This window comes from Neovison vison, chromosome 4 (assembly GCF_020171115.1).
Source record: "Neovison vison isolate M4711 chromosome 4, ASM_NN_V1, whole genome shotgun sequence".
Lineage (NCBI taxonomy): Eukaryota > Metazoa > Chordata > Mammalia > Carnivora > Mustelidae > Neogale > Neogale vison.
In genome coordinates, this window is record NC_058094.1 from 155,706,704 (window position 1) to 155,729,449 (window position 22,746).

At 37.4% G+C, this 22,746-nt stretch overlaps 1 protein-coding gene across 5 annotated transcripts in view; it reads right to left on the minus strand.

Moving 5' to 3' along the window:
* SLC25A40 (solute carrier family 25 member 40) overlaps window positions 1-22,746 on the minus strand; it is a 53,866-nt gene that overhangs the window by 15,890 nt on the left and 15,230 nt on the right. For all 5 annotated transcript variants that reach the window (XM_044245955.1, XM_044245956.1, XM_044245951.1 and 2 more), the window contains exons 2-6: window positions 17,947-18,014; window positions 16,271-16,391; window positions 14,718-14,777; window positions 12,608-12,714; window positions 1,160-1,227 (exon numbers count right to left, since the gene is read on the minus strand). In XM_044245955.1, coding sequence (XP_044101890.1) covers window positions 1,160-1,227; window positions 12,608-12,714; window positions 14,718-14,777; window positions 16,271-16,367 — 332 coding nt within the window. In that variant the 5' untranslated portion in view covers window positions 16,368-16,391; window positions 17,947-18,014. The remainder of the gene's footprint in view (window positions 1-1,159; window positions 1,228-12,607; window positions 12,715-14,717; window positions 14,778-16,270; window positions 16,392-17,946; window positions 18,015-22,746) is intronic.

Here is a 22,746-nt window from a genome sequence, read left to right on the forward strand (position 1 = left end):
CTAACTTTATAACCTTAGGCACTTTTAAAAATGTATGCGTCAGGAGCACCTGGGTGGCTCAGTCATTAAGCATCTGCCTTCAGCTCATGTCCTGATCCCAGGGTCCTGAAATGGAACCCTGTGAGAGGCTCCCTGCTCAGCGGGAAGCCTGCTTCCCCCTCCCCCACTCCCCCTGCTCGCGTTCCCTCTCTCACTCAAATAAATAAAATTTTAAATAAAATGGATGAAAGAAAAAAAGAAAGAAAGTATGCCTGAAAGTGACTAATTTGCTCCACAAAAAAGATAGATTAAAAAGAAATGAAGGAAAAAAATGTATTACTTGGGATTTTTACATTTAGCCTTACTAGTTTATCATATTAACTTATACAATAGCTAGTTAGTAGAGAATTAAGATTATCCAGAAAAGGGAAAGTATGCATATCACAGTATCTCATATTATAAAAGCCAAGTAACACCAAGTTCTTAATTTCTGAAAATGAAAAAAAAAATTATGCTTGTGCGCCAAAGACTGACCACAGCAGGCCTGGTTGCTCATCTTCTTTATATTCAGGAGTGCCTTTTGCATGTTTTACCTTTAGTCAATTCCAAGGAATGCAGCCCTTTGAATATGCCCTATAATAAGGTATTTTTGGTATGTCTGGAGCACAAAATCAACTTGTCCAGGTTGTTTTGTACAAACGATGTGGCTTTTGGCAAACATTTGCTTTCTTTTTGGGGGTCTGGGTTTTGGTAATTGTGATTACAAAGAAAGAACTTGCCTGCCATCAATCCCCAACATAAGCCCCAGACTCTGTCATTCAAACACGTTTTCAGGAATGCTTTGCATATACCACTTTAATTCACTGCTGGAAGAATAAGCCTGTCCTATGGGATGTCCCTGGGGAGGGCTCTGGAAGTCTTATGCCTGCCTGGTCAGCTATTGTTGTGTCTTTGCCCTTCCTGATTCTGCTTTGTACATGAGTATAACCTTCTTTAGGTCCTCTGAGTCTTTCAAACAAATCATCAAATGTGTGGGTGGTTGTGGGACTCACAAAACAATGCTTCAGAAAATGAAAAAGCCCAATAGTACAAATGTACAATTTTATCCAACTATGCCAATTATAAGGCAAAACAAAACAGCAACCTTTATTTAGTGAGAAAATATTAAATTGCAACTTACAAGGTAGGGGGAAGGCCACTCCACAGGGATTTAATGCCCTCATTTCGAACAATTTTCAAAAAGGCATCCTAAAATTATAAGAGGAAAAAGTAGTCAAAATATATCCCTGAACCTGATATATAAACTTTTTGATAAATGATTGGTACTTCTATTCTTTCAAGCATGTATTTTCAAAATATGAGCTTCTCAGATTTATGTTATACCCATTCTTTTTAAAAAAAAAATTAAGGGAATTTTCCTCAAGTTTTAAATATAAGTAAAAAATTTCTGAATGATACTTTCTGCTTACAGAATGAAATTTATGTCACTCAGCTACAGAGTATTCTACTTAGGGCTTAGATGCCTAATTTTAAGAGATTATTATAAAAAGGAAATTGAGTAATGGCAGAGAACTGGTCATATTAACTCTCCTGAACAACTACAGAGTCTGGGAAAATATTATTTAAACCCAGTACTTGAAATCTCTGGAAAGGAATCAAAATCAAAAGCTTCTGCACAGCAAAGGAAACAGTCAAAAAAACAAAGAGGCATCCCACGGAATGGGAGAAGATATTTGCAAATGACAGTACAGACAAAAGGTTGATATCCAGGATCTATAATGAACTCCTCAAACTCAACACACACGAAACAGCCAAACACATCAAAAAATGGGCAGAAGATATGAACAGACACTTCTCCAGTCAAGACATACAAATGGCTATCAGACACATGAAAAAATGTTCATGATCATTAGCCCTCAGGGAGATACAAATTAAAACCACATTGAGATATCACCTTACACCAGTTAGAATGGCCAAAATTAACAAAGCAGGAAACAACATGTGTTGAAGAGGATGTGGAGAAAGGGGAACCCTCTTACACTGTTGGTGGGAATGCAAGTTGGTGCAGCCTCTTTGGAGAACAGTGTGGAGATTCCTCAAGAAATTAAAAATAGAGCTTCCCTATGACCCTGCAATTGCACTCCTGGGTATTTACCCCAAAGATACAGATGTCGTGAAAAGAAGGGCCATCTGTACCCCAATGTTTATAGCAGCAATGGCCACAGTCGCCAAACTATGGAAAGAACCAAGATGCCCTTCAACGGATGAATGGATAAGGAAGATGTGGTCCATATACACTATGGAGTATTATGCCTCCAACAGAAAGGATGAATACCCAACTTTTGTAGCAACATGGACGGGACTGGAAGAGATTATGCTGAGTGAAATAAGTCAAGCAGACAGAGTCAATTATCATACGGTTTCACTTATTTGTGGAGCATAACCAATAGCATGGAGGACAAGGGGTGTTAGAGAGGAGTAGGGAATTTGGGTAAATTGGAAGGGGAGGTGAACCATGAGAGACTATGGACTCTCAAAAACAATCTGAGGGGTTTGAAGTGGTGGGGGGGTGGGAGGTTGGGGTACCAGGTGGTGGGTATTATAGAGGGCACGGCTTGCATGGAGCACTGGGTGTGGTGAAAAAATAATGAATAATGTTTTTCTGAAAATAAATAAATTGAAAAAAAAAAGAAAAAATCAGTAGGAAGTCTGTTGTTAAAAGACAAACAGCAATGAGTGAGATTTGCAAATTTGCAGCTTTTTTGCCTATAAAAGTGGCAAAGAACAGCACATTTACTTGCTTGAGATGGCAGATACAGAATTCAGGTTGACAGAATATTCAGAAACTTAGGTAGGAAAAGGAAGCTCTAGAGAAACCATAAGCCTCCAAGTTTGCATACAAAATCAGCCACCAAACTTGGCTCACCATAAATTATGCAATCCCAGAGCATGACAACAAAGTCCTGCTCACCCCTCACCTCAACCCCCCCATAAAGACATCAGCTAAAGGCTGAGTAGAAATTTCAGCTGCAAACCAACACAGAGGAGCCTGACTTTGGAGTGTGAATCCAGCCAAAGTTAACTGCTCCTAGAACAAAATGGACTCTTTCGAAGAATATAAAAGAAATCCAGAGTTTTAAGAATGCATCATTCATAATGTCCACTATATAATCAAAATTCCTAAAACATAAAAAGTAACAAGAAAATGTGCCCATAAAAAAAAAGTAGTCAACAGAAACCAACACTGAAATTTCAGATGATACAATTAGCAAAAAGAACTCTAAAACAGCTATTAAAAATATATTCAAAGACTTAAAAGATGATATGCAGCTAGTGAATGAACAAATGTGGCATTTCAGCACAGAAACAGTTACCATAAAAAACAGCCAAATTAAAATTCTAAACCTGAAATGAAAAATTCACTAAGCGGGCTTAGCAGCAGAAAGGAAACAGCAAGTAGAGTCACTGAACGTGAACACAGATCTTTAGTCTGAAGGAGGAAGGGGAAAAAGAATGAGGAAAAATGTAGAAGCTCAAGGACCTGATGGGAAACATCAAGTGGTAAAACAGATTTATTCGGAATCACAGAGGGAAAGAGAGAGAACAGGATAGGAAATAACGGCCCAAAACTTCCCCAAATATGTGCAAAACATCAATTTACAGAGCCCCAAATCAGAAAAGATCCCAAGCAAAATAAAAACAGACAACGAAAACAAAAAGAAAAGCAAAATGGCAAAACACATCTAGAGAACAGATGATACAAATGAAGGCTAACTTCTCATTAGACATAGGGAAGGTCACAAGATAATATAATGAATGACATGTTTAAGTTGCAGAATTTTGTATGCTGCCAAAACAGGTTTCAAAATGTATGGCAAAGACATTTCAGTACAACAAAAACTGAGAGAAAAACTGCCAAAATACCTGCATGAAAGAAATGCTGAAAAAAAGTTCTTCAGGAAAAAGGGCCATGATGCCAAATAGCAACTTAGATCTTCAAAAAAGGAAGGAAGTAAAGAAGAAATGGTAAATATACAGTTATATATGAAAAATTTATTTTCCCCCTTTCTCCTTTTAACTCTTTTGAAAATATAAGACTCTTTAAATAAAAATTCTAACAGTGAGTTGTAGAATTTGTAATGTACAAAGATGTACTATACACACAGCCACAGCACAAAGAAAGAGGAAAGAATGAATCCTGTCAAGAACCATGAGGTGCCTAAGTACATGCGCTCTACGTGAAAATTAACAAGTTAGCCTGCCGTAGTATCAGGAGAGCTGATGGAAGACAAGAATCTGGGGCTTAAGAGGTAAAGGACAGTTTATTACTCACAGGAACAGCAGCAGCCACAGTATCGGCATTTTCGTACCCGTTTCCTGAGCCCCGATTTCCACAGGACTACATGAAGAAGGCTGGATGGCATCAACACACAGTGGCCTTTATTACAGCAGGGGTAATCTGACCTGAGGGGTCCCAAATCCTCTGTAACGGGCAGTGAGGATATCTTCCCTTTGCTCTAGAGGGAGACACTGTATCTTCCAAGGTTATTCACTATACAAAATCCTTGAGAAGATGGTAAGGAACGTATTAAGGGCAGTCAGCACCTTGTTCCCAAGATATGTAGAAACATGAAAGACTTGGAGAATTGTCTCTCTAGAAACTGGAACAGAGAAATCAATGTAATATTCTTATAATTCAACTAATTACAAAGAAGGCAAGAAAGCAGAAAACCAAAGAACAAAAGAGGGACAAAATAGCAAAAAATATATAAAATAAGATAATAGACTGACACCCAACCATGTTAGGAAGTCCTTTAAAGGTAAGTACTAAGTTTTCCAATTAAAAATTAGAGATTGTCAGAGAAGGGACTTAAAAAAAAGCAACAAGGCCCAGCTCTGTTGTCTTGGAGTAAAAGGATATTAAAAGAAACACCTTATAAACAGTATGAGAAAGCTGGAGTGGCTGTTCTACTATTTGACAAAAGAGGCCATGATAATGAGTATTACCAGTGATAAAAAGACATTTCATTAAAATAAAAATGTATCAGAAAAACACATCAAGTATAAATGTATATTTCCCTAAAACAGGGCTTCAAAACCCATGAAGCAAACCTGAGAGAACTCAAAGCGAAAAGAAACAAACCATCAATCATAATTGAAGATTTTTATATCCTCTTTCAGTGCTGACAGAATTGAAGAAAAAAATTAGTAAGAACTTAGAAGATCTAAATAAAACATCAGCCATCTTGACCTGATGGTTTACAGGACACTATGCCCAACAATTGCAGAATATAGGTTTTAAAGTGGACATAAAATATTCACCAAGACAGATCATATATAGGACCATTAAGCAAGATTGAGTAAATTTCAAAAATCTGTAAATTTATAGAGTATATTCCTCTGACTGGAATAAACTAGGAATCAGCAACAATAGGATTCTATAAAATATCCAATTATTAATAAATTAAATATTACACTTCTAAATAACCATAGCAAAAAAATAAATTACAAGGGAAATTAGAAAATATTTCAACTGACTGGTTGAAATTGAAATTGGGATACATCAAGTTTAGTGCCTGAAGGACACAGTAGCCACTTCCATCCTCATAAGAAAAAAGCTCAACTGAAAAACTAACAACTGCTCTTAGATTTATAAAATAACTGAAGTCACAGGGCAAACTGCTACCCTGAAAACTGGTTAATAGATACAGAGACTCACAGCTTACTTGAGTGGAAGCCTGCAGTTAGAAACAATTTTAATAACTATACTTTATAAATAACAAATTGGCTGAAAGTTCAGGATATATACACTTGAGGGTCAAAAACTGAAGGTGGCCCCCCACACTCTCACGGATTTTAGCTCTATGAGTCCTACCAGATTCTCACTGTGAAGATTAGGGAAAAATCTCCTCCTGCTTTCAGCAACAGAAGGAGAAATGTACTCGTTTTGAAATATACCCCAAACTTGGATTCTCCTTAATAAAGCCTAATCTCAAGGTAAAATATATTTTCAGAGCCTAAATCACTGCAGTTTTACCAAAATCTAACCAACTTGGGGTAAGGGAAGCACCCAACTCATTTTCCTTAAGAATAAGACCTAGTCCTAGAACTACACATTATTTCTCTTCCTGCAGACCTTACCGCCACATCCACAGGGCTCTTGTAGAGCAACAGGGGATCATAGCTTTGACAGAACCACAAGACTCAGACTCTGAGCAGTCTCTAGGGAAATTCAAAGATAACAGGCAAGACAAAAAAGAGGACACTGGACACTGATAACAAAGCTACAACCAGCAGCAAACACAGCCTTACTTCTAATCAGAGAAACCTATCACCCGACAATGAACCTGTACTGACCTCAGTTTTTTTTTTAACCCAATACAACATGTGTGGCTTTCAACAAAAGAAGTTACAGAGTATGCTGAAAGACAAAAAAACAGATCTGAAGAGACAGAGCAAGCAACAGAATCAGACTCATATATGGCAGAGATTCTGGAATTCCAGACTGGGAATCTAAAATAACTAAGATGAATATGGCAAGCATTCTGCTGGTAGTGTCAGAGGAGCAGAGGAGGTACACTGAGGGCTTAGGGCTTTCACCCTCATCCATGAGGAATGAGATCACCCCACCAGTGTCAGTGCAAACTATAAGGGAAGCCAGAACTCCTCTCTGCTCTCAGTGTGTTTGGGCAGCTATAACCATCCACCTTACAAACAACAGAGATTTATTTCCAACGTTCTGGAGGCTGGAAGTCCCAGATCAGGGTACCAGTTAGATCAGAGGGACCCTCTTCCAGGTCTCTGATTTCTTATTGTATCCTCATATAGTTGAAGGGCAAGGGCGCTTGGGGACTCTTTTACAAGGTCATTAATCCTTAGGTCCCTGCCTTCATGACCTCATCAACTTCAGCTCCATGCCTAATACCATCACTTCAGGCATTAGGATTTCAACATATGAATTTTGGGCAGACTTCAACATTCAGATCATCGCACCTGTCCAACAGTAAAGAGATCCTCCGCAACACAGTGTGTCCGTGGATGCTAATTAAGGAATCTGAACTTCCAGCTATACCCAGCACTAACAAGGTGGAACCCCTTTCCTCTGAGTTAAGTGTCAAAAAAGCCAGTTAAAATATAATGTTTAAATGAGATTCACAATATAATACACAAAATTTCCTGGTTTCAATAAAAAAATCATTTCTCATTCTAAGAACCAAGATGTCAAACTAAAATGAAAAAAGACAATAGATGCCAACAATGAGATAAGAATATTATAATTATCTGATGTAGATTTTAAAGTGGTCAACATAAAAATCACTGCGGGCACCTGTGTGGCTCAGTGGGTTAAAGCCTCTGCCTTCTGCTCAGGTCATGGTCCCCCAGCGCCCCGGGACAGAGCCCTGCATCGGGCTCTCTGCTCAGCAGGGAGCCTGCTTCCTCCCTCTCTCTCTGCCTGCCTCTCTGCCTACTAGTGATCTCTGTCTGTCAAATAAATAAATAAAATCTTTTAAAAAAAAAAGAAATCATTAAAAAAAATCACTGAATGATCATTTATGAACACATCCAAAACAAACAAAAAATAAGGAAGACTCAGCAAAGAAATATATGCACCAAAACTACATGAAATTCTAAAAAATGTTCAAGTAATGCATAGAAGGGAAGACAAATAAAACAGTAAGAGAAAACAAAGAGAAGGGGTGCTTGGGTGGCTCAGTCAGTTAGGTACCTGCCTTTGGCTCAGGTCATGATCCTGGGGTCCTGGGATCAAGCTCCCTGCTCAGCATGGAGTCTGCTTATCCCTCTCCCTCTAACCCTCCCTCTACTCATACTTTCAGTCACTTACTCCTTCTCTTTAAATAAGTAAAATCTAAAAATACAAACAAAACAAAACAAAAAACCCAAAAAGGAAATGTCAGGCTGTTAACAATGAGACAACAGGCCCCAAATGGAGTCACTTACGCTAACCCCACGTCAGCACACTGACAATACCTAAGCTAAAGGCAGTTTCTGCCTCTACCAAGAACATGACCTTTAACCCGTCAATGTGTAATTACCAAGTTAGCACTATTGAGGTAATATGCCTGAGAGAGTCCCAACTGCCCTTAGAGGAAGGTGACATTGCCTGTAACAATCTATTCTTTGTTAGAGTAATAACTTTCTAGCCCCATCTTCTTCTGCCTATAAAAGTCTTCTGTCTAGGGGCGCCTGGGTAGCTCAGTGGGTTAAAGCCTCTGCCTTCGGCTCGGGTCGTGATCCCAGGGTCTTGGGATCGAGCCCCACATCGGGCTCTTTGCTCAGCGGGGAGCCTGCTTCCTCCTCTCTCTCTGCCTGCTTGTGATCTCTGTCAAGTACATAAATAAAATCTTTAAAAAAAAAAAAAATAAAAGTCTTCTGTCTATAAAGTCTTCTCAGAGATCCTTTCTACTTACTAGATGCAATGCTGCCCAAATCATGAATTGTTGAATAAAGTCAATTAAATCTTCAAATTTACTCAGGTGAATTTTGTTTTCTAACAAGGGTTAAGTTCTACAGTATCTGTAACTCTATGAAATATAGTTCAGATACATCAACTCAAAGATAAAAACTGACAGAATAGTTAAAAAAAAAGACTTAATTTTATGCTATTATAGGGGAGCAAAACTTGGCAACCACAAAATGCAACTCTTTGGCATGTAGACTATTTTAGGTTGAGTATTTTTAAGAAACAGAAAGTTCAGGGGGGCCTGGGTGGCTCAGTGGGTTAAGCCGCTGCCTTCGGCTCAGGTTATGATCTCAGGGTCCTGGGATCGAGTCCCGCATCGGTCTCTGTGCTCCGCAGGGGGCCTGCTTCCCTCTCTCTCTCTCTCTCTCTGCCTGCCTCTCCGTCTACTTGTGATCTCTCTCTCTGTCAAATAAATAAATAAATAAATAAATAAAAGAAACAGAAAGTTCAGGAAGAACCTTTGACCTTTCCTCTGTCTAAAATAGTTTAGAAAGAGGAATTGCTCTAGGAAGGGAGCTATCACCATAGATAACTATAGTGTAATATAAACTAGGTGTAGTAGACAGGGAGGAACCTAGCAAAGTCTGCTAAAATTCCTCTCTGTGCACCACTCTTTCTTTCTTTCTTTTTCTTTTTTTTAAGATTTTAGTTATTTATTTGACAGAGATCACAAGTAGGCAGAGAAGCAGGCAGAGAGAGAGGGAGGAAGCAGGCTCCCTGCTGAGCAGAGAGCCCAACACGGGGCTTGATCCCAGCACCCTGGGATCGTGACCTGAGCCCAAGGCAGAGGCTTTAACCCGCTGAGCCAGGCGCCCCTGCCCCAGTGTTTCTGTGTGGCCCAGCACACACCTGTTTACCAAACATTTACTTTTTCACCCTGCAGTGAATTGTCTTCCTTCCTTGAAATCCCAGACCCTTTCCCCTTTTTAATTGTGGATGACAAATAAACCTCAACTGCCTGCCTGTGGGGTACATTTTCTTATGGAGCCCCTGTACATACGTAGTGAACTTTGATTTTCTCTTGTTTATCCAGTTCATTGTCAACACAGTAAAGATGCTATTTAGGTTTAACACAATTTCTATAAAAATCTTAGTGAGTTTTTTTTACAGATATAAAAAAATTATTCTAAAATTTATATGAAAAGGCAAAGGAAATTTAGGAGTGGTTAAAACAATTTTGAACATTGAAATGTTGAAAAATATTGAAAGATAAGAATAAAGAGGGAGAAATCAGTCTACCTGATTGCAGGACTTATTATATATGTACAGTAATTAAGACTGTGCGCTGGGGCACCTGGGTAGCTCAGTGGGTTAAGCCTCTACCTTTAGCTCAGGTCATGATCTCAAGGTTCTGGGATCAAGCCCCACATCGGGCTCTCTACTCAGCAGGGAGCCTGCTTCCCCCTCTCTCTCTGCCTGCCTCTCTGCCTACCTGTGATCTCTCTCTCTGTCAAATAAACTAAAAATATATATATATCTTAAAAAAAAAAAAAAGACTGTGTGCTACTGAAATATGTAATAGACAAATAAATGAGAAAGAATAAAGAACCCCAAAATAGATCTACACAGTGTGCCCAAATGATTGTGGACAAATGTGCAGAAGCACCTTACTGGAGGAAAGACAGCTTTCAACAAATGAAACTGGACATCCAAAGGCAAAATGAACAGAAACAATGAAAAAAGTAAACCTCGGATTCATACCTCCTGTAATAATAACTCCAAATGGATCAAGGACTTAAATATAAAACATTAAGCTGTAAAACTTATAGAAAAAAAAAAACAGGAGAAAATCTTCAGATCTAAAGCAAAATAAAGCATTCTTAGATTTGACACCTAAAGTAAGAAAAAAAATGATAAATTGAACTTCTTCAAAATTAAGCTTTAATTCCACGAAAGACCCTGTTTAAAGAGGATGAAAATAAAAGTCAGAGAGTGGAAAAATTAATTGTAAATCCACACTTAACAGGATTATTGTCTAGGTTTTATAAACAGTTCTCAAAACTTATCAGTAAAAATACAAATAGTTCAATTAGAACATGGACAGGAAACATAAGAGCCATTTCACTGAAGAGAATATACTAATAAATAATAAGCATATGCAAAGATGTTCAATATCAGTAGCCACTAAGGAAATGTGTATTAAAACCACAGTGAGTGATCACTACGTATCTCTCAAAACCGCTAAAATAAAAATAGTGACAACATCAAAGGCTAGTGAGGATGTCAAGGAATGAGAATAGTTACATACTGCTGCTGGGAATGCAAAATGGTACCCCCAGTCTAGAGAACAGTTTCTTAAACTATAAACATATAACTTTCATATGACCTAGTAAGGGCACCTCCTGGGTATTTATTCTGGAGAAACAAAGACTTACGGTGATATTATGATTTATAATTAGAAATATACATTTTTTCTTAAAGTTTAAAAAATAAAAAAAATTTAAAAAAGAAATATACATTTTGGTCTTTGTCTATGGTTCCTGGCACAGAGTTCCTAAAACCACTGTAATTTCCTAATTGACAAAAAGCAATAGAAGCATCTTTTGTTATAATATTCAGCCTTTTGTTCTCAGTCCTAAAGTAGATCCAGAGAATAAAGGTGAAAAGATTATCTTTGTTATTTATAACAAATTTGATCATTCATGTCTATAAAAGAAAGCCTCCATAAAAATCCCTCAACTATAGGGCTTGGAAGCTTCCAGGTTGGTGAACACATGGAGGTACAAGGAGGGTGACACACCAAGAGAAGGAAGTTCCACACCCACCCCTCAAGCCCTGCCCTATGCAGCCCTTCTAACTGGTTTCTCCTGAATTGTATCCTTTCATAAAAAACTGGTCACCTAGTTTGTAAACTGTTTTCTGGAGTTCTGTGAGCTATTCTAGCAATTCACTGAATCCACGAAGGCGATTGTGGGACCCTCAGATTTACAGCCAGTTAGGCAAAAACACAGGTGACAACCTGGCCTGTGACTGTCATCTGAAGTGGGAGCAGTCTTATGGTGTCAGTATTGACTTAAACTACAGGATACCTGGTTGGTGTTCACTGGTAACTGAGGAATGGCTTGGCACAGATGAAAAAACCCACATATCTGGTTTATAGTGTTGTAAACAGTGCTCCCAGAGAAAACCAGTTAGTGGTTTGTTGTTTTAATATTTGCTTTCACACAAAAACCTGAGAATGAATCTATGTAGCAGCTTTATTTGAAAAAGCTCTAAACTGGCCACAACCGAGAAAACAAACTGGTACATCAGTACCCTGGAACTAGGGAGCAATAAAAGGAACTAACTACTGATAAATGCAACAACTTGGATGAATTGCCAGATAAATTATGCTAAGTGAAAAGTACTAATTCAAAAATGTTATATATATGTTATCATTCCATTCTTGAACTGAGAAAATGATATAAATGAAGAACACATTAGCAGCTGCCAGGAGTTAAGGAGCAGTTGAGAGCACAAAGGAAATGCAGGTGGTTATAACAGGGGAGCAGGAAGGATGCTGTGGCGATAGAATTGTTCTATACCTTTAATGTATCAAAATCAATATACTGGCTGTGATACTGTACTGCTTTTGTATGACATTAACCTCCGGGCGGGGGGGTAGGAAAAGATACAAGGGATCTGTCTGTATATTTTTCTTAAAGCTGAGTATTATCTACAAATATGTTAAAATAAAATAGTTTAGGGGCACCTGGGTGGCTCAGTCAGTAAAATGGCCAACTCTCAATTTCGACTCAGGTCATCATCTCAGGGTTGTGGGATTAAGCCTCGAGTCAGGCTCCGCATTCAGCAGGGAGTCTGCTTGTGGATTCTCTCTCCCCGTGCCTCACACCCCTCCCTGCATGCATGTAACCTCTCAAATAAAATACATACACACATACATAATTTTTTTTAATTAAGAAGTTTGAAAATATTGACTCCATTTTTTCTTTTTACATAAAAAAGCATGAGATGAAAGCAACAAGTTAATTAAAAGCAAAGAAGTACTTCCCTTTTCCTGCCTAAACATCTATGCTTTAACTGTGAGTAAGTGTGCTAACTATATCAGGGACTTAATACTCATCTGCAACTGGTAGATCTTTCATACACAGATTAAATATAAAACCAGAAAACATAATGTAATTATAAATAACATAATCTCCTTACCAATGTACCCTGGAAACGTCCTGGTTTCTTGTACCACGCTTTGTTGCCTTCCTCTTCACAGACACACAGATGATCCATAAGTCCGTTACTATACACAAAACATTTTCCTAACAAAAAAGGTCCCAACAGTCAAAAATCATTTCACAAAACTGTACTATTTTTACAGAGGAACAAATTCAAAGTACAATGAGTGGACTAGAAAATTATGAAAAGAGATACAACTTTGTTTTTACCTTTTATGATGAAAAATACGTAAATTAATTTACCTAATGACAAAAAACTAGCCTCTGAACTCAAAGTGGTGAAAAGTATTTGAGTAAATTGATGAATCTTATGTTTTCATAAATGTAGTAAGCAAATGCACACAGAAATAAATTCTTTTAGGGTATCTGAGGGAATGCATAGGAATATCAAGGAGGAAAACCTGTTTTGAAATGAGCACATAGGTATACATCTCCTCCACTTGACAAGAGAACTCTGGTACCCAAGGGAAATTCAGACAAAAAAATTTTTTTTGAATTACACATACATTAAACATACATATCTGTATATACACATTATATAAACATATGCAGAAATCTAATGGACAGCTGAAACTTGTTAAGAGAGTAAATGTTGAAAATTCTCTTAACATGAAAAAATTGTTAATTTTGTGAGGGGACGGACTAAAATTACTGTGGTGATCTTTTCGCAATATATACATACATCAAGTCACCATATGGCACACCTTAAACTAATAGAATGTTATATGTAAATTACACTTCAATTAGAAAAATACACAATTAAAAAAAGTTCTTTTCGGGTGCATGGGCAGCTCAGTTGCTTAAGTGACTGCCTTAGGCTCAGGCCATGATTCTGGCTTCCTGGGATCCAGTCCCACATTGGGCTCCCCCTGCTCTGCAGGGAGCCTGCTTCTCCCTTTCCCTGCCACTCCCCCTGCATGGGCTCTCTCTGTGTCAAATAAATAAAATAAAATCTTTAAAAAAAAGTTCTTCTCTATCAATGCAAACAGTGCCTTGTTGACTCTTTCTCTGTATTTATGCTACTCATTCTAGGTATTTATCAGCTTCTAGTTAATTTACTTCAACTTTCCCTCATAGCTACCCTTTCCCATTATTGGACTCACCCTGCCTGCCAAAATTATTTTTTCTGTTCAACCATATATATGAGTCTTGTATACATAGGTCTATGTGTCTCTTACTATTTTTAAGGATTTCTTCAGCGTGTAAGAAACTGCTTTCCTTTTAGTCTCCTCCTACAATCCATCTATCCTGTCGTCCGTCTGAACTATAACTGTTGTTCATTCCATCTCAGTGCTGTGCTCATCAGAGTGGCATTTCTGTCTGAGCCAACATTCTCACAGTCCAAGCCATCTGTTTTCCGCTATTTAAACATGTTTGTCATAATCTTTATAAAACTGTAAGAGGTTTATCAAGGAATTGCTATTTTTGCCCATCTAATAAAGATGTATAACTGCTCTTTTCAAGTTCATATAAACTATACTGGCCAACAATTAACCAAGCTGCCTGATAAAATAATCGTTTTCTACCATTATATTCAAGCAACAGTTAGATAACTGTTGGATGAATGTTTTAGAATGTGCACAGCTTTTGGACTATGAAGGAAGCTAGATTCTAAGGCCCCTTATGCTTAGAATTCTGGTCTTACTTGTAAGGCACATACTCAAATATTAAACCATTCTATGCTTTAATTAGGTATATAAAAGTGTTATGACGGTTTTATATTTATTTATTTTCTGGCTAGACCCCATGATGTACAAATACTGAAAAAAAATTTCTACCTGAGTGTAAGGAGGTATGAGCTTTTAAAAATTAACAAAGAAATTATTCAAACAAAAATGAATAAAGTGGGGTGCTGGGTGGCTCAGTGGGTTAAAGACTCTACCTTCCGCTCGGGTCATGATCCCAGGGTCCTAGGATCGAGCCCCACATCAGGCTCTCTGCTCAGCAGGGAGTCTGCTTCTCCCTCTCTCTCTGCCTGTTGCTCTGCCTACCTGTGATCTCTATCAAATAAATAAATAAAATCTTAAAAAAAAATGAATAAAGTAACACTTAAAAGCTTGACAATATTCTCCATTCATGACACATACCTTTGGAGAATGGGTTGTTTTGGGCTTGGAGTCGAATTTTAACAACGTCGAGGGGTGTCACTATGAAGAAACATAAATTTTAATTAGGCAGTGATACCTATAAATGGTACAGATATTTGTCCAAAATTCACAAAATATATCAAATCAACTCCTCTTCATGACTATATAAGTAAGATTATTATCTTAAAATGGTTTTAAATTTAACATTCTCATTTTTTGACCCTGAATTCTGTTTAAAGAGGATCAATGAGAAGACAATGTAATGATTTCTCTTATGACTACTAAACTGTCATTTATCATATTTCTATAACAATAATTCCATTAATGTTAAAACTAAAATACTAGTATTTTAAAGAAAATACATTCATCTAAGGTAAAGAATAAGTGTTTTGGGGCGCCTGGGTGGCTCAGTGGGTTAAGCCGCTGCCTTCGGCTCAGGTCATGATCTCAGGGTCCTGGGATCGAGTCCCGCATCAGGCTCTCTGCTCAGCAGGGAGCCTGCTTCCTCCTCTCTCTCTCTCTCTGCCTGCTTGTGATCTCTCTCTGTCAAATAAATAAATAAAATCTTTAAAAAAAAAAAAAGAATAAGTGTTTTGGAAGTCTATGTAAAAATTTGAGAATAATTCTGTATTACAACTAATCAATAATCAAACAATACTAGTCTTCCTCATCTGCTAAATACAGCTGTATCAAATAAAAACTATACATAATGAAGATTTGAATAAGCTAGCCAGAAATCATCTTTACTACCACACAGTGTTAGTCCATTCAGGAACAGCATGGTAAAGGAGAATGGTCTTAATTTGCATGCTATTTTATCCAGGTATAAAAAAAAGGCCAAATAGTGGTTCTAGGAAAACTTCTCCCCCTTTAAGAATGAGGAGGTCACGGTAAATCATTAGATGATCTCTAAAATCTTTGCAACACTAACATGCTGACCTGAAGTAAAATACTACACCTGAAAGCAATACATTTGTCCTAATCATCTACCTTAAATAAACTGGCCAACTTAAAAACCATTGAAATACAAACTATCACCTAAGTCATTTGTCTTTCTATGAAAGAAATGGACTAAAAAACCAGAAAAATATGGCCCAGAGGAATTAAAGAAATTCATGGTTAATGCAAGCAAAGGAAAAAATAATTTGTATTTGTTTCTACCACAACTTGCCCAAATTTTGTATTATTCGTTATACTAATATTTCATTCTATCTTCTTTCTTTCTATTTCAAAAAAGGCTAACAGAGTTATAAAAATTCAATATTGAAAGGAACCTCAAAGAACTTCTGGTTTCAGCCCCTACTTCTATAGATGAAAAATGAGGTTCAGAGAGAAGTAGGGACTATCCCAAAGGGCACTTAGCCTGCAAATGGGAAAGCAAGGAATAAAAGTCAAGTCTCTTGATTCTCTGTCCAAGGTTCTTTTCATGTTACCATGCTCATGGAGAAAGAGCATGATGCAGCATGAATGATAATTTTAGAATTATTTCACAGATGGTAACCTCAAATGGAAATCATTCAGTTACATAATCTACAGCAGTAACATTATTCTACCCATTAGTGATGTCAGTATAGCTCCACTGCAAGAAGCAAGCATTTGTTGAAGAGGTGTCACTTTGATAATCTGTGGTCCCTCTGATTCAGGATCCATATTTTTAACTGAATGAAGAAAAATCTGTTAAGGAAAAGATGTAAAATAAAAGTTTAACAAACATGCCTTTAAGTTTGATTTCCATAAATTAAATAAACTATAAAAGCAAGCAGTATTAATATTAAAGCACATGTTGACGAGTATCAAAAATGAATATCTAAGTTCTATACAAAGGCAATACACAACTGTCATTAATAAAATATGTACTCTGATTTTCCAAATGCACTTCAGCTGTGTGAGCAGCAACATATTTATAAGACAGGTAAGAGAGGAGTAAGGAGACTCTGGCCAGGTAAGAGAATGAAGGCACCCGACTAGTAAGTCTCAGAATTTGTGCATTTAGCCCCATAAGAACTACTCAAATACTCTCATCTAATGGAGAGTTAGCAAATATACCACTATTTGTACTGCACACCAAAAGTTGCTATGAAGGTATAAAATAAAAACACATAATCTTCGAAAGAAGCATTATCTTAGAAAAGTTTCGTGAGAAAACATATACTCCTTTGCAAAAAGCCAGTTAATATAAGTATAAAAATCACTTATAAACCTTTTCTTCAAAAATAACCACTAGTAACTAAGTGTCATCTTTCCAAATGTCTATGTACACACAAATACATTTATATGCATGTCCATATGTATATAATACATACAGATACACATGTACATACAAATTACATGTTTACTAGTCAAATATGTACAAATATTCATATATCTGTGTACACGCATCTTTTTAAAATATCTTGTTTAAAGAAACAAATAGGTTCTACTGTCTGAGTGGCTCAGTCAGTTAAGTGTCCGACTCTTGGTTTCAGCTCAGGTCACAATCGCAGGGGTCATAAGACTGAGTACCATGTCTGAGTACCAGGCTCAGTGCAGAGTCCACTTGAGATTCTCTGCTTTTCCCTCCTCCTCTGCCCCTCCCTCTGCTCTTGCAACCAAGCACTCTCTCCCTCAAATAAATAAAATATTTAAAAATATATATATATTTCTATTGCTTAGTAGCCAGAGTGGGCACTTAAAAATACAGACACTGTATCAATAAATATAGAGGTACATTGTCATTTTTAATACAGTTTTTATATTTATCAGTCTCACATTGTTAGATAACTATGTTACCGTCAAATTTTCCTTATTTATTCATACACTCTTACATAAATATCTTCATACACAAAACTTTTTGTAGTCTTTCTAGAATTACTACAGAAGAAACAGTAAGATTGTGAGGCTCAACTAAAAACTTGAGACAAATTGCCAAAATGCTTTGCAGAAAGGAGGGACCAATTTACACTTCCACTGGAAATAAGTAAGATCCTATTAACCCAAAATTTCACCAAACTCTCCCTCTTGTTACATACCATTTACTTTTTTTATGAACAGTTTGAAAGTAGTTTGCATACAACACACCCTGTTATTCTAATTACCTCAGAATATTCTTATATTTCACAGTAACGTTATCAAATTGAGGAAACTTAGTACTCTGTAGTTTAAATTCCAATTTTATCAATTATCCCAATAATCAACTTTATAAAAATGAATGGTGGTTTAATTGCTTCTTTAGACTTTTATTATTACTCACCTGGTTTAAGTCTTTTCTTCAACTCTATGCTCCAATATTTTATTGTTTGTAACATCAGTAGCGAAAATCTGTAGTGAAAAATGAAAATAATTGTCTTATCTTTTCACACCAGAAAGGAAGAACCTCAAGGAAAGGAGCATGTAAAAAAACCTTAAAAGACAAATCAACAGGGGTGCCTGGGTGGCTCAGTGGGTTAAGCCTCTGCCTTCGGCTCAGGTCATGATCTCAGGGTCCTGGGATCAAGCCCCAAATTGGGCTCTCTGCTCAGCAGGGATCCTGCTTCCCACCCCACTGCCTGCCTCTGATCTCTGTCTGGCAAATTTTAAAAAAAAGGTGGGGGGCACCTGGGTGGCTCAGTGGGTTAAAGCCTCTGCCTTCGGTTCAGGTCATGGTCCCAGACTCCTAGGATCAAGCCCCACATCGGGCTCTCTGCTCAGTGGGAAGCCTGCTTCCCTGCCCCTCTGCCTGCTTGTGATCTCTGTCAAATAAATAAATAAAATCTTTTAAAAAACAAGGAAAAAGACAAATCGACAAATATTTATTAAATAGCTTCTCCCATCCAAGTACTAACCAGGCCCGACCCTGCTTAGCTTCCGAGATCAGACGAGATCGGGCGCGTTCAGGGTGGTATGGCCGTAGACTATTAAATAGCTTCTATTAAGTGCTTTGAGGAATATGAAAAGCATTCCACAAATGCTCATATTACATTTATTAAATTTCATTTATAAAACTTCATAGTATAATAAACTTCAGGGCACCTCGGTGGCTTGGTCGGTGAAGCATCTGCCTTTGGCTCCTGATCCTGGGGTCCTGGGATCAAACCCTGTGTCAGCCTGGCTCCTTGCCCAGAGGAGAGTCTGCTTCTCTGTCTTCCTCTGCCCCTCCCACAAGCAAGCTCATGCTTGCTCTTTCTTCCTCAAATAAATAAATACAATCTTTTAGAAAATAGTATAATAAACTTCATTTATTAAACCTCATTTATAAATCTTCACATTGTCCCAGTAAATTTATTTTGCTTAAAAAAAAAAAAAACAAAAAACCTCTCAGAGCACCTGGGTTGTTCAGTTAAGTGTCAGACTCTATCTTAGCTCAGGTCTTGATATTGGAGTCATGAGTTCAAGTCTGATGTTGGGCTCCACACTAGGCATGGAGCCAGACATGGTACTCGGTCTTATGACTCCTGGGATTGTGACCAGAGCTGAAACCAAGAATCGGATGCTTAACTGACTGAGCCACCCAGGCAGTGGAACCTACTTATGTTTCTTATCATTTCAAAAAAAACCAAAAAATTCTAGAAGCTGAACATGCTGATCAATCTTGGTATCACGAGTCAACTAGATTTTGTGACACAAAATTATGTAATCAGGATTATCTGTAAAGCATTTTGCAGGGAAAAAACCTTTAATTTTAATCTAAACAATCCATTAGCTCTAACTTCCAATTTACAGAAAATTCAGAGACTAAAGTAAGAGGGAAAAAAATGCCAAAAAATCGAAGTTGAAATACCATATAGGACTACTGTCTTCATTCTATAACAACGAAATTAAGTTGGGAAAAAGGTAGCAGGGAAGAGAGAACTGTTCTAGAATAAGGGAATCTTCTGAGAGTCAGCAACCAGATACATCCTGGTTCAAATAAAATTTTAAAAGTCAGTTTGAGAGTAAAATAAAGAAATCTGAATATGGGCTGAACATGGGCTGAATATTAGATAAAATTAAAAATTATTATTTTTTGGTGAGATAATGGTGTTATACCAATACCAGTTTAATACCAGTTATAATGGAAGGGTCTTTTTTTTTTTTAAAGAAATTCATATTATAAATATTAAAGGCTAAAATGCTGTAATAGTTGTAGTTCATAATACTTCATCAAAAATAAATATCCTAAGTTAATAATCTGCTAAATCTAGGTGGTGAGTATAATGTATTTTTACTGTTTTATATTTTACTGTATATGGAAAAATCTGAACGACAGGATTTTTTAGGTTTGTAAAATATATGCAGAATCTCTAAGTCTAAGAAAATAATCCTAACATTCTTTTGTATGAACATGGATAAGTGGGAAAATAATATACACATGCAAGAATATAGGTACATTCCTCCTCCAGAAATAAAAGGCCTGTATACAATGCTTTATTTTGACATCTATTCCAGCAAAGTTGGCACCTGAATATGTTCAAACTTGAAACTAAAGCCAGAAAGATAGTTATGTTTCTAGTAATTGTTACAGAATGTTAAAAGGAAAAAGTCAGAAATTTAGATGTAACATTTTAGAACTTAGAATTAACGTTACTGGATTTTTTATTACTTCTTTTTTTTTTTCTTTTCAGCGTAACAGTATTCATTGTTTTTTGCACCACATCCAGTGCTCCATGCAATACGTGCCCTCCCTAATTAATACCCACCACCTGGCTCCCCCAACCTCCCCCCCTCCCCGCCCCTTCAAAACCCTCAGGTGGTTTTTCAGAGTCCATAGTCTCTCATGGTTCACCTCCCCTTCCAATTTCCCTCAACTTCCTTCTCCTCTCCATCTCCCCATGTCCTCCATGTTATTTGTTATGCTCCACAAATAAGTGAAACCATATGATAACTGACTCTCTCTGCTTGACTTATTTCACTCAGCATAATCTTCCAGTCCCGTCCATGTTGCTACAAAAGTTGGGTATTCATCCTTTCTGATGGAGGCATAATACTCCATAGTGTATATGGACCACATCTTCCTTATCCATTCGTGCTGAAGGGCATCTTGGTTCTTTCCACAGTTTGGCGACCGTGGCCATTGCTACTATAAACATTGGGGTACAGATGGCCCTTCTTTTCACGACATCTGTATCTTTGGGGTAAATACCCAGGAGTGCAATTGCAGGGTCATAGGGAATCTCTATTTTTAATTTCTTGAGGAATCGCCACACTGTTTGCCAAAGTGGCTGCACCAACTTGCATTCCCACCAACAGTGTAAGAGGGTTCCCCTTTCTCCACATCCCCTCCAACACACGTTGTTTCCTGTCTTGCTAATTTTGGCCATTCTAACTGGTGTAAGGTGGTATCTCAATGTGGTTTTGGTTTGTCTAGAACTTATGATGTATTCTCCAGGACTTTAAATTCTTTACAGTCCTATCAACGTACTTCCCTCATATCATCCTCAATGGGGAAAAACTGAGAGACTTTCCTCTATGATCAGATACAAGACAGGGATGTCCACTCACAAGACAGGGATGTCCTCTCACACCACTCACTATTTCACATAGTACTGGAAGTCCAGGCATCAGCAATCAGACAACATAAAGAAATAAAAGGCATTCAAATTGGCCATGAAGATGTCAAACTTTCACTATGACATGATACTCTATGTAGAAAGCCCAAAGACTACCCGCCCCTGCAAGTTACTAGAACTGATAGACATATTCAGCAAAGTAGTAGTATACAAAATCAATGTAGAGAAATCTGTTGCATTTCCATCCACCGATAATGAAGAAGCAGAAAGAGAAATCAAGGAATTGATCCTATTTACAACTGCACCAACAACCATAACAATAAGCCTAAGAATAAACCTAACCAAAGAGGTGGAACACCTGTATTATGAAAACTACAGAACACTTATCAAACTGAAGATAACACAAAGAAATGGAAAAACATTCCATACTCATGAATTGGAAGAACAAATACTGTTTTAATGTCTACACTACCCAAAGAAATCTACACATTTAATGCAGTCCCGATCAAAATACCACTAGCATTTTTCACAGAACTAGAACAAACAATCCTAAAATATTTGCATAGAACCACAAAAGACCCTGAATAGCCAAAGCAACGTTGAAAAAGCAAAGCAAAGTGGGAGGCATCACAATTTTGGACTTCAATCTGTATTACAAAGCTGTAGTCATCAAAACAGTATGGTACTGGCACAAAAACAAGACACATAGATCAATGGAAAAGAAAAGAACATCCATGGGCACCTGGGTGGCTCAATGGGTTAAAACCTCTGCCTTTGGCTCAGGTCATGATCTCAGGGTCCTGGGATTGAGCCCCGCATCGGGCTTCTCTGCTCAGCGGGGAGCCTGCTTCCTCCTCTCCCTCTGCCTGCCTCTCTGCCTACTTATGATCTCTGTCAAATAAATAAATTAAATCTTTTTAAAAAAATCCAGAAAAAGACCTATAACTATATGGTCAAGTAGTCTTCAACAGAGCAGGAAAGTGTATCAAATGAAACAAACAAAAAAAAGGTTTCTTCAACAAATGGTGTTGGGAAAACTGAGCAGCCACATGCAGAAGAATGAAACTGGGCCACTTTCTTACACTGCACACAACATAAATTCAAAGTGGAGGGAAGATCTAAATTTGCCACAAAAAAAAAAAAAAAAAAAAAACACACCAAAAAAAAACCCACATCAAAATCCTAGAGGAGAACACAGACAGCAACTCTTTGACATCGGGAATAGCAAATTCTTACTAGGCACATCTCCAAAGGAAAGGGAAACAAAAGCAAAAAAGAACTATTGGGACTTTAAGATAAAAAGCTTCTGCGCAGTGAAGGAAACGGTAAATAAAACTAAAAGGCAGCCCTGCAATGGGAGAAGATACTTGCAAATGGCCTATGTGATAAAGGGTTAGTATCCAAAATCTATAAGGAACTTACCAAACTCAACACCCAAAAGAACCAAATAACCCAGTTAAGATATGGGTAGAAGACATGAATAGATACTTTTCCAAAAAAGACATCCAGATGGCCAACAGACACATGAAATGATACTCAACATCATTCCTCATCAGGGAAATACAAATCAAAACCACAAAGAGATA